Source organism: Pseudophryne corroboree, chromosome 7, assembly GCF_028390025.1.
Source record: "Pseudophryne corroboree isolate aPseCor3 chromosome 7, aPseCor3.hap2, whole genome shotgun sequence".
Lineage (NCBI taxonomy): Eukaryota > Metazoa > Chordata > Amphibia > Anura > Myobatrachidae > Pseudophryne > Pseudophryne corroboree.
The window spans coordinates 230841152-230854207 of NC_086450.1; the positions used below are offsets into that span (position 1 = coordinate 230841152).

The following is a 13056-nucleotide window of genomic DNA, read 5'->3' on the forward strand; positions in this document are numbered from 1 at the left end:
TTTCATTTGTTGTGTAATCATAAATAGATGTTTTGCCTTTTTTTTCCAAAAACCATTACTCAGAATGTGTCTGTCTCCTTGACACATACAAACATACCCTCGCTTTATGAAAAACAAATGTCGCATGTGTATTGTGTGTATTTTTATTCTCAAAACAACAGATTATGAGTGGCATGCATTAAGTCTGGATAAGTGATCATAAACTTGCAGTGCTAATTTCTTACAAGCCCACATAATCCATTCAGTATTTCACTTTATCATTGTGTGTAACGTCCTAATGCACAGGTTCACAAACTCGGCCCTCAGGACCACACACAGTGCATGTTTTTCACGTAACCCAGTAGAAGCACAGGTGTATGAATTACTCACATACATATGTTAAAAGGTTCACAGGTGGAGCTAATTATGTCACTTGTGATTCTGTGAGGAGACCTGCAAAACATGCACTGTGTGGATTCCTGAGGGCCGAGTTTGAGAACCTGTGTTCACAAAAAACACTCCTCAACATATAATATGTTAGCCTTGAGGAATACATGTGTCCCTATGTGTGATGCACCATCATATTTAAGACACACAAACTTACTGTAATCAGGAATAATTTATTTCCTAATGTTTGATGCTGTAAACTTGATGATGTGTAAGTAAATACACAGTTTGTCACACATATACATTATTATACACATTCTTTGATATTTGTTGTGAAAGTACATATTTGTTTGTTTCAGCATCATGAGTAAAAACATTCTTACTAATTTTTAACACACACAAACATGTCCCAACAATACTGACATTTATTTTGACAATGTTTTTAAAACAAAACAAAGCCAACATATTACAAGCTTTTTACGCAACTCAATTGTGTTCTTCTTGTAATGTTGTATAGAGAAGAAAGCTAAAATATGTATCAATAACATTGTAATTTGGATTGTCTGCAGGAAAAGAGAAAGATTGGAATCTAGAAAGAGTAATGATTAGAAAAAAATCAAGTGGTCAGTTTACTTCCTGCTAAAGACATTCTGCCTGGCTGCCAATTATGTATCTGCAGGAAAAGAGAATGATTGGAATCTAGAAAGAGTAATGATTAGAAAAAAATCAAGTGGTCAGTTTACTTCCTGCTAAAGACATTCTGCCTGGTTGGCAATTATTGTATCTGCAGGAAAAGAGAATGATTGGAATCTAGAAAGAGTAATGATTAGAAAAAAATCAAGTGGTCAGTTTACTTCCTGCTAAAGACATTCTACCTGGCTGCCAATTATTGTATCTGCAGGAAAAGAGAATGATTGGAATCTAGAAAGGGTAATGATTAGAAAAAAATCAAGTGGTCAGTTTACTTCCTGCTAACATGTATGTGTGGCTCCATCAACATTTCCCTCCTCCAATACAAAAAAAAATGGTAAAGAATAAATGTGCGTACAAATTTTATGTTTTTGTTTGTACCACTTATAATTAATGATGTTGAAAAAAGTGTCAAGGAGCTAAGTGTTATATATTTTTAGCCAAAAATACACTTACTAACTATTTTGAGTTACTTATCAGAAATGTCTAACTTGTATTTTTTTCACGTTTTTTTTGGTGGCTGCTTGTCCTGCCCTTTGCCTTTAGCACTGTCATGTTGTCTTGGTGGTGATGAGACTGGCGTGATATTTGGAAGAGTCGTACCAGAACTGCTGCTTGTTTGCTGTTGGTGCATGCATCTGAGTGTTTCATTCAGGTTAGTGAGGGTGGCATTGAGTTCACGTGTAGCAGCATTTTGATTGTCTACTATTCGGAATAAACTTTCATTAATCTTTTGATTGTTTTGAAAAATGCTCATATAACTTTGCTGTTGTCTGTGCTGTTCTTCCATTATGCGCTGTAAGTTGCCCATGACCTGTGTAATGTCTGTACGCATGAGTTCCATGGTATTGCCTATTCTGGTTGGTTGTTCATTTTGTCTACTCAGATTTCTTGATATTCTTCTGAGGTGAGATGGTAGGCTTGCAAACATTTGTGTCTGCTTACGCAGGCAATCTTCATTAGTGGCCTGCTGTCTAGCCCAAATGGACCAAAACACCTGATCAGGGCCTTGTGTTCCTGGTGTTGTTGGGCTGTGTTGTGGTGGTGGTGTGCTTTGCTGTGGTGGTGTACTCACAGGTGCTGGGGGGCTCATTCCTTGCATTAATGGCTGCATTTCTAAGATGTTTATCTCCTCCATGTCACTGTGTTGCTGTTGTTGCGGATGGATGCTGTTCCCAGGACTAGAAGCTGAAATGTTAAACAAATCTCCGTTAGCTATCCATATGTTTGAGAAATGTAAACAAATCACTACACATGGAACACATGTGATTCACTGTTGCTTACAACTATTCTGCCTAGCAACATCATCACTCATAGCTTAAATACATACATATGCCTGTTTGTGGCAAATGTGTCTGGTTACTTAATTGTGAAAGCAAACACTTTAGTTTTATTGTAGCTCACACATACTCCACCATAAAAACACATTGGAATACATGATGTGTTACCTTATAGCTTTGTTCAAACAAACATAGTAATGTTTTTATATGTATTTTGCAATGTTACCTCAAACACACATGTGAAATTTGAAAAAACAACCTTACTTTTTGCAATAAAACCAACATGCTTTTTTGTTGCAGCATCTTACACACAATGTCATACTGTATGGCTCAAGTGGACATACATATCTTTACTGGATGTGGACAAGGACATTTAGCTTGGATTCCATTTTAGCTTTTACTTACTGCGGTAAGTATTTAAGTTTTTGATGTGTTTTGACTTAATGCGGTTATGAAATATTTTGATTACGTTCTGAAATTTATCACATTTTTTTCAGTTTGATACTCACAATCAAGATGAGGGGAGTGTGGATGACGTCTTGGAGGTGTGTCCAAAATTTGGAGTGGGGGGACAGAACATACGGACGATAATCTTCGTGGCGGGGTAGCCTGCTGTGTTTGGGCCGGGACATACGACCTTGCTTTCTTTTCGGCCACAGGTTTTTTGTGGTGATGTCTTACAGAAGTGCCACTTCTGCTGCTCCATACTTCTTTTGATGGACCTTTTAATGAAAGTGCAATTTTGTTATGGCCATTCCTTTACAAGCAAACCCTATACTACAATGGACACTATACCTGCTTCCGCAGCATCATCATCATCAGATGTGATAGGAGTTACTGGCCGAAGAGTAGTACTGCTTTTTTTTTAACACTGTATAAAAGAAAAAAAATTTTTTTATCATGCTATTGTGTATACATCCACCCATTATGCTTAGAAACATTTATTCTTTTAGAAATGCTTGGTTTTTATTTATAAAAAACATAAGGGCCGGAAATACAGAAATAAAAAACAAAAAACTAAAAACATTGACCAAAACACATATGCACTATGGCAACATCAACAAAGGAAAACATGTACAGGACACTGACATAGGCCACAAGTTAAAGAAAAAAAAACAAAAATAAAAACACACACCTTCATTTTGTATTGAAAGGATAAATATTACAGATGCAATATATAAATTGCTCTGTGATGTGGCACTCCAAAGACACATTACCACTATATGAGCCAAAACAAAATGTAACAATTTAAAAAAAATTACTAAGAAAATATTTTGAGAACAGTTCGTGCGCAATACTTATAGCAGCTAGTATTGTCTCAAATACTCCTAGAGGTTTCCTTCAACCCTCACCAACAAAGTGCACAACATGAGAAATATGGAGACTGAGACTTAACTAGCGCTTCTTATTCTTGCTGGTGCTTATTCACAGGCTTCCATCATTCGTATTAGAAGTATCATGTAAATAAATATAAAGTGCATATAGTGAAATACCGTTTTAATAGCATACATATATGACACACATTTATTTAAAAATATCAAAGGTCAGGTATTTGTGCAAATAACTGCAAGCAGCAAGGAATGACAAACTAGTAATTACCAGATCATTCAGAACTGTTTTTAGGCAGTTCTAAAAGTGCATGGGAGATGGTATAGGGATTTCCGGATAATCCCACCATACATGGATCTTACTGGATACTGGTCTTTAAGTCCGTCCTCAGGCTTGTCAGAAGGTAACCAACGCGTTTCCACCCCGAGCTGGGGTCTTTGTCAAGGTTCAAAAAAGTCTGAATGCTGACCTCCTCATTCTGGCTGCTATTTAAATGCAGCACCAATTGGAATCCTAATTGCCCAGCTGGACCCTATACATAAAAAAACTACAAGTCCCATGGTCCTTTGCTGTGGGCGTCCCTATCGTCAAAAAAATTACACTGCAGTGTGGTGTCACGGTACAAATACAAGCAAAAAAACCCCCCATAAATTGTGTTATTTTAATTAAATAATTAACATTATCTAATAATGACATTACACATGTAAGTGGTTTCCAAACCACTTTCCAGTACTCCAGCCTCTAACATGACAACCACTGTTTTTAAAACATTGCACATGGATCACTTAAATATAAAACATAGTCACAATTTTAAATTAAAAAACGGCCAAAAGGAAAACATTATTGCAGGACAATTCAGAGACACACCAAGTCCAAACTACACATGCAAAATATCTGTCAGAAAAACACATGACATACAATAAAGTAAGATGTTACATTGGCTTTTGTATAAAACATTAACCAAAACAATGTATTTGCTGACACACACTTGAAGATGGTAGTAATATGCAACGTCACATGACACACATTTAAAAAAAAAAAAACATAGAATGTAAATGCAAATACACATGCTCACCATTCTTCCTGGGCCTATCTGAATCCCGGACATGGGTTGCAGAGACAACTTCTGGAGGGATTACACTCATACTCCAGATAACTTGCAATATAGGGCTGCCCACCACCGGTTTTCCGAGCCGACTTGGCCTCCTTGGCCATTTTGGACTTGACACGTCGCTTTATGTCATAGTACCGTTTGCGGCACGTGTCCTCCGTCCGCTTGACCACCCCCTCACTATTGACAGCAGCAACAACTTTCGCCCACAACACCGTCTTCCTCCGTGTTGGCACCTTGGCGGACTCAGGGCCAAATAGCTGCCTCTGATACTTTATCAGCTCACGCACCAATGCCACATTTTCAGCAAAACTAAACCTTACATTCCGCCCAGTCTTAGTAGTGGTGCGTGGCTGCGGAGCACTTTGACTGTCAATATCACTTGAGGCGGCTGCAGCAACCTCACCCACCTCCTCCACCTCACTAACACTCACCTCCTCCACCTGACCAACCTCCTCCCCCTCACTCACACCCTCCACCTCACCCACCTCTGAGTCACACATAATTGTGTATCTAAACAGTTAACACAGGGAAAAAAAATGACAAACACACTCCTCCACTACCACTACACAACTCACACCCACACACACACACACACACACACACACACACTGACAAGGGACTATAAAGAAAAATAACTTGGACTAAAAATGAGACAAAACCACAAAATACAAGACAACAAGAATGATAAGACGACTTTCAAACACAATACCACACTCAGAAATCGCTACCAACACTCCTCACCAAACCACAAATTCACCTACCTCCACAGCACAACCTCCCTCCTCCTCACCACTAACTAAACCCACGAGTTGCGGACGGTTTGGCGCGTATTTATATGGTTGCGCAGACACTCCTACCATCTGAAACACAACCAATCACGAACGGGGATGAAAATCGAAACTGAAAGTGAAAATGCGGCCACGGGGAAAAAAAACCCTGCCGCGTTTAACTTTTGAAAAAACCCAGCAAATACAACAAAAACACGTACGCAAACGACAATGACGGCCGTAAAGGTGCCAAAAAAAAAAACGAGGTGACCGGCTGCACTAAACACTCTTTCGGAATACACACTGGAGGGGGGGCAACTTAGGTAAAATAAAGCCAGTTTGTGCAAGGGCCTCCAAATTGCCTCTTTTTCCTGCCAGTATACGTACGGACTGTCTGACATGACTACTTGGATGCTGTCACTCATATAATCCTCCACCATTCTTTCAATGGTGACAGAATCATATGCAGTGACAGTAGACGACATGTCAGTAATCATTGGCAGGTCCTTCAGTCCGGACCAGATGTCAGCACTTGCTCCTGACTGCCCTGCATCACCGCCAGCGGGTGGTTTTGGAAATGTTATCCTTTTCCTGGCAGCTCCAGTGGTGGTAGAAAATGAAGGAGGAGCTGTTGGCGGGTCACGTTCCGCTTGACTTGACAATTGTCTCACCAGCAGGTCTTAGAACATCTGCAGACTTGTGTCTGCCGGAAAGAGAGATACAACGTAGGCTTTAAACCTAGGATCGAGCACGGTGGCCAAAATGTAGTGCTCTGATTTCAACAGATTGACCACCCGTGAATCCTGGATAAGCGAATGAAGGGCTCCATCCACAAGTCCCACATGCCTAGTGTAATCGCTCCATTTTAGCTCCTCCTTCAATCTATCAAGCTGCTTCTGCAAAATCCTGATGAGGGGAATAACCTGACTTAGGCTGGCAGTGTCTGAACTGACTTCACGTGTGGCAAGTTCAAAGGATTGGAGAACCTTGCACAACATGGAAATCATTCTCCACTGCGCTTGAGTCAGGTGCATTCCCCCTCCTTTGCCTATATTGTAGGCAGATGTATAGGCTTGAATGGCCTTTTGCTGCTCCTCCATCCTCTGAAGCATATAGAGGATTGAATTCCACCTCGTTACCACCTCTTGATTCAGCTGATGGCAGGGCATGTTCATGAGTGTTTGCTGGCGCTCCAGTCTTCGGCACGCGGTGGCTGAAAGCCGAAAGTGGCCCGCAATTCTTCGGGCCACCGACAGCATCTCCTGCATGCCCCTGTCGTTTTTAAAAAAATTATGCACCACCAAATTAATTGTATGTGCAAAACATGGGACGTGCTGGAATTTGCCCACATGTAATGTACGCACAATATTGGTGGCATTGTCCGATATCACAAATCCCCAGGAGAGTCTAGTTGGGGTAAGCCAATCTGCGATGATGTTCCTCAGTTTCCGTAAGAGATTGTCAGCTGTGTGGCTCTTATGGAAAGCGGTGATACAAAGCGTAGCTTGCCTAGGAACGAGTTGGCGTTTGCGAGATGCTGCTACTGGTGCCACAGCTGTTGTTGCTGCGGGAGGCAATACATCTACCCAGTGGGCTATCACAGTCATATAGTCCTTAGTCTGCCCTACTCCACATGTCCGTGGTTAAGTGGACAGTGGGTACAACTGCATTTTTTAGGACACTGGTGACTCTTTTTCTGACGTCTGTGTACATTCTCGGTATCGCCTGCCTAGAGAAGTGGAAGCTAGATGGGATTTGGTACCGGGGACACACTACCTTAAGCAATTCTCTAAGTCCTTGTAAACTAACGGCGGATACTGGACGCACGTCTAACACCAACATAGTTGTCAAGGCCTGAGTTATCTGCTTTGCAACAGGATGACTGCGGTCATATTTAATCTTCCTCGCAAAGGACTGTTGGACAGTCAATTGCTTACTGGAAGTAGTACAAGTGGTCTTCCGACTTCCCCTCTGGGATGGCGATCGACTCCCAGCAGCAACAACAGCAGCGCCAGCAGCAGTAGGCGTTCCACTCAAGGATCTATCGGAAGAATCCCAGTTAGGAGAGGCCTCGTCAGGCTTGTCAGTGACATGGCCTGCAGGACTATTGGCATTCCTGTCTAAGGAGGAAATTGACATTGAGGGAGTTGGTGGTGTGGTTTGCAGGAGCTTGGGTACAAGAGGAAGAAGGGATTTAGTTGTCAGTGGACTGCTTACGCTCTTACCCAAAGTTTTTCAACTTGTCAATGACTTCTGATGAATGCGCTCCAGGTGACGTATAAGGGAGGATGTTCCTAGGTGGTTAACGTCCTTACCCCTACTTATTACAGCTTGACAAAGACAACACACGGCTTGACACCTGTTGTCCGCATTTCTGTTGAAATAATTCCACACCGAAGAGGTGATTTTTGGGGTATTTTGACCAGGCATGTCAATGGCCTTAATCATCCCATCGACAACAGGTGTCTCCCCGGGTGCCTGACTTAAACAAACCACCTCACCATCAGAATCCTCATCGTCAATTTCCTCCTCAGTGCCAGCAACACCCATATCCTCATCCTGGTGTACTTCAACAGTGACATCTTCAATTTGAATATCAGGAACTGGACTGTGGGTGCTCCTTCCAGCACTTGCAGGGGGCGTGCAAATGGTGGAAGGAGCCACCTCTTCCCGTCCAGTGTTGGGAAGGTCAGGCATCGCACCCGCCGACACATTTGGACTCTCCTTGGGGATTTGTGATTTAGAACGCACAATTCTTTGCTGAGCTTTACCCAGCTTAACTTTTTTCATTTTTCTAGTGGGAGGATAAGTGCTTCCATCGTCATGTGAAGCTTCACCACTAGTCATGAGGAACATAGCAGAGGGCCTTAGCCATTCCTTGCCACTCCATGTCGTAAATGGCATTTTGGCAAGTTTACGTTTCTCCTCAGACGATTTTAATTTAGATTTTTGGGTCATTTTACTGAACTTTTGCTTTTTGGATTTTACATGCCCTCTACTATGACATTGGGCATCGGCCTTGGCAGACGACGTTGATGGCATTTCATCTCTGCCATGACTAGTGGCAGCAGCTTCAGCACTAGGTGGAAGTGGATCTTGATCTTTCCCTATTATACCCTCCACATTTTTGTTCTCCATTTTTTAATGTGTGGAATTATATGCCAGTAATATATCTGGAATTAGATGGCGGTAATGTCTGGAATTAGATACCACTAGATAGATACCAGATACCACTGTGACTGGAATGATGATGACCTATGCACAGTGACGGGACACTACCACAGCACCCTACAGCAGCAAGATGCAGCACAATACACTGGACTAGTATATTAGTAATGTACTGTAGTATTACTAAGCACCACAATGCAGCACAAGACAATGAGCAGTGATACTGAGCACTGATGATGATAATACTGAGAACTGGCACTGAGCAGCAAGATGCAGCACAAGACACTGGACTAGTATATTAGTAATGTACTGTAGTATACTGAGCACCACAATGCAGCACAAGACAATGAGCAGTGATACTGAGCACTGATGATGATACTACTGAGAACTGACACTGAGCAGCAAGATGCAGCACAAGACACTGGACTATTATTAGTAATGTACTGTAGTATACTGAGCACCACAATGCAGCACAAGACAATGAGCAGTGGTACTGAGCACTGATGATGATAATACTGAGAACTGGCACTGAGCAGCAAGATGCAGCACAAGACACTGGACTAGTATATTAGTAATGTACTGTAGTATTACTGAGCACCACAATGCAGCACAAGACAATGAGCAGTGATACTGAGCACTGATGATGATAATACTGAGTACTGACACTGAGCAGCAAGATGCAGCACAAGACACTGGACTATTATTAGTAATGTACTGTAGTATACTGAGCACCACAATGCAGCACAAGACAATGAGCAGTGGTACTGAGCACTGATGATGATAATACTACTGAGAACTGACACTGAGCAGCAAGATGCAGCACAAGACACTGGTCTAGTATATTAGTAATGTACTATAGTATACTGAGCACCACAATGCAGCACAAGACAATGAGCAGTGATACTGAGCACTGATGAGGATACTAGAACTGACACTGAGCAGCAAGATGCAGCACTGGAATATTAGTAATGTACTGTAGTATACTGAGCACCACAATGCAGCACAAGACAATGAGCAGTGATACTGAGCACTGATGATGATACTAGAACTGACACTGAGCAACAAGTTGCAGCACTGGACTATTAGTAATGTACTGTAGTATACTGAGCACCACAATGCAGCACAAGACAATGAGCAGTGATACTGAGCACGGATGAGGATACTACTGAGAACTGACACTGAGCAGGAGAGACACACTACTAGTATTACTGAGCAGCAATAAGTAAGCACTAATACTAAGCACTGATATTGAGATTTCCACTGAGAGAACGTAGCCACGTCCTCTCCGCTCTCTCTACAATGCACGAGTGAAAATGGCGGCGGCGCACGGCTCTTTATATGGAATCCGAATCTCGCGAGAATCCGACTGCGGGATGATGACGTTTTCCCTCGTTCGGGTTTTCCGAGTCAGGCGGGAACAACCGAGCCTGCCTCGGACCCGTGTAAACCACGTGGAGTTCGGGGGGGTTCGGTTCTCGGAGAACCGAACCCGCTCATCTCTAGATAATAGCAAGGTCATACTACATAAGTGAAAATAATACACTACCAGTATACCTCCCACCATGACCCTCTTCAGGACTTTCCTCTTAATGTATAATTGCCATCACCTTTGCTGAAACACCTTTCATATCCATTAACCTGTTTAAAAGGGTGTAGTATGGTATGCCGGCGGCCGGGCTCCCGGCGACCAGCATACCGGCGCCGGGAGCCCGACCGCCGGCATACCGACAGCGTGGTGAGTGCAAATGAGTCCCTTGCAGGCTCGCTATGCGCGCCACGCTATTTTATTCTCCCACCAGGGGGGTCGTGGACCCCCACGAGGGAGAAAAAGTGTCGGTATGTCGGCTGTCGGGATTCTGGTGCCGGTATACTGTGCGCCAGGATCCCGACAGTCTGCATACTGAAGACCACCCGTTTAAAACAGGTGCCAACAATCATACATTAAGAGAAAAGTCTAGAAGCAGAGCATTTTGTCACTCCTGGAAAGGGTCATGTTGGAAGGTGTAAAATACTCAAGAAATCATTTTATACGTGAAATGCTTTGCCTCCATTCTGAGAGCACAGACTGAGCCTTTGTGATAAGGATGTGAAAGTTACTCAATGAAATGTCATCTTTTGTTGAGCCTATTTTCTCTGTTTATAGTAAGTAGATGTGAGATGTGCAGGAGGGGGATGTTTATGGGATATTGTTCAATGTGTTCTTATCTATTTTAAAATTTGTGCGTTCAGTTAAATCCAATAAAATAAATATGGTTCAAGGTATGTTGAGAACAAGGCTGGGCTCTGAAAATATCAACCTTTCGCTCAGTCTCCTTTCTAGAACATGTTCTTCTAGTTTCTCTACTAGAGAAAAACTCGCATCACTGTCCATCCGGCAGCATACAAGGAAATCTGAGCTCTGGAGTTATTACAGTCTCAGAGTGAGAAGGGAAAATAAAGTTAAAGTAATGGTTTCAGTTCAGTTTCAGACCCAAGGGACTTGTGATAAAACAGTATGCTAATGACATAGCTGAGGTCTTGTGCTCATAGACGCACATCTACCACAGACGTACAGGGTATAAAAGATGGATGTGGCAAGGGTGTAAATCTACTACATTTATATAATGTGTTAACCTCCTGTGGCTCAGGAAAGAACCACAATCTTTCTTCAATTAAGAGGAGACAAGTTTTATAAGCCTGCTGGTGTGGGTCAGTCAGGGTGAGAAATGGGAGTGTACCTTTGTCAGTGGTGCAAAGAGATGGGAGGGAGAGGGTACTAATTACCCCACCCCCTTACCTGGCAGCAGCAGCTGCAGCTTTTCTCCTCACACTGCTGTGTGCTGGGCTGCACTTACCTGGCATGGTGGCATCAGATGCGACCATGCCTGTAAGTGCTCTATCTGACCTGGTCGCACAGGATGCGACAAGTCAGATAGAGAGTGTTAGCAGCGGCAGGGAAGAGAAACTTCCCTCCGCTGCTGCTGTCAGAGGGACCTGCAGGTCCCTCTGCTTCCACGCACTCTCCCCCTGTGTCTGCCGTGCTGCTGATCCCTGCTGATTAGTCAGCACGGCAAGATCCCCCCCTCCAGCGGCTGCAGACAATGGCAGCCGCTGGGGAGTGTAAATTAACCCTCCCAAGCCACCCCCAGACCTCCCCCGTATACCTGCAGGCTGTCCCGGCTTTCAAAATGAACTCCGCGAAGGTCGCAATGTTCCCGATGTTCCGATGGTCACAATGTTCCCCGCTCGATGTTTCGATGTTTGAAAATATGTAAAAATAAATATTTTTTTAACTAAAATCATTTTGAGATAGGGTTAAATTCATGTTCTTCACCCAATTCACTCATAAACAAACCCAACAATTTCGGAGCGATTTTCGGCAAAATAAATCTTCAGTTAAGTGGTTAAAATACTTTTTTTTCAGATTTTTTCTAAGAGTGCATGGCCACTCCTGTTATTAGGCCATGCTCCCTAGGCCCAGCCAGATTCTCTACTGCTCTGACCTTTGTCACCTCTCTCTGTACTGGACATTGCATACTCTGACTTACCTTCCTGCCATTTTCCTGTGATTGTTGTTGCATGTAAAGCTGTACTTTAATGTTCCAGAGTTGTTGTTGGTATTCCTGTGTAAGAAGTCATTGGACTGGCTGCGCCATTTTGCTGGATTTAAAGCTTACTTGTTTTGAAGCACTTTATGCTCCAGTGGTCGCCTGAAACTTACCTACTACACTGTGGTGTTAGAAGTGGGATAAAGTGAGCCCTGTTTCAAAGATCCTTAATACATCACCATGGAGACTGTGATGCAACAGTTGTTGCACTTCTTTAAACAGCAGCAGGAAGTGGTAACTGCTCCGTTCCTCTCCAAAGTGCAGGCTTCAGCTGATGTTGAGGTCTTTCTCACCATTTTTGAAAGGTTGTTACCTTAAGAGCATGGTAAAAAAATTCCTGGACCATATGGATTGCCCAGTTGCTACCTAGAATATGGAGAGTTCATTTATAACTTAATGAGTGCCTATTTTTTATGTACTCTCTTTGTTTAGATATTTGTTTAGATATATAGTCAAAATTGCAAGAAAGTTAGCACATATCGCACCATGTGTACACAGCGTGCGATATAGGTGCGCGGTCCTGCGGGGTCGGTATTGCAAGAAAAAATAGACTGTGCAGCCAAGGCACTTTTGACTTTATTGTGTACAATCTAGTACAAAGTACTGTAGAGTCAAGAATGGCCATAGTCAAAATTGCACATAGCCAAACTCGCACCGTGTGTATAGACAGTATCAGTGCTTCAGGGTTCTGGGGGAGTTCAAGGGAAATTGCATAGTCAAAATCGGGCATAGTCAGTATCTCACTGTGTGTATGC

The 13056-nt window shown here is 42.7% G+C and overlaps 1 protein-coding gene across 1 annotated transcript; it reads right to left on the reverse strand.

Moving 5' to 3' along the window:
• Window positions 1-583: 583 nt before the first annotated feature.
• On the reverse strand, window positions 584-3196 carry LOC134943554 (uncharacterized). The gene is made up of 3 exons (XM_063932331.1): window positions 3132-3196; window positions 2846-3058; window positions 584-2244 (listed from the first exon to the last, which is right to left on the reverse strand). The coding sequence occupies exon 3, from the start codon at window positions 2192-2194 to the stop codon at window positions 1559-1561; it is 636 nt and encodes a 211-aa protein (XP_063788401.1). The 5' UTR covers window positions 2195-2244; window positions 2846-3058; window positions 3132-3196; the 3' UTR covers window positions 584-1558.
• Window positions 3197-13056: the final 9860 nt, after the last annotated feature.

What these genes read in the sequence shown, in the direction of transcription:
- LOC134943554 (XM_063932331.1), bottom strand. Translation starts at nt 2,194, where the DNA reads ATGGAGGAGATAAACATCTTAGAAATGCAGCCATTAATGCAAGGAATG.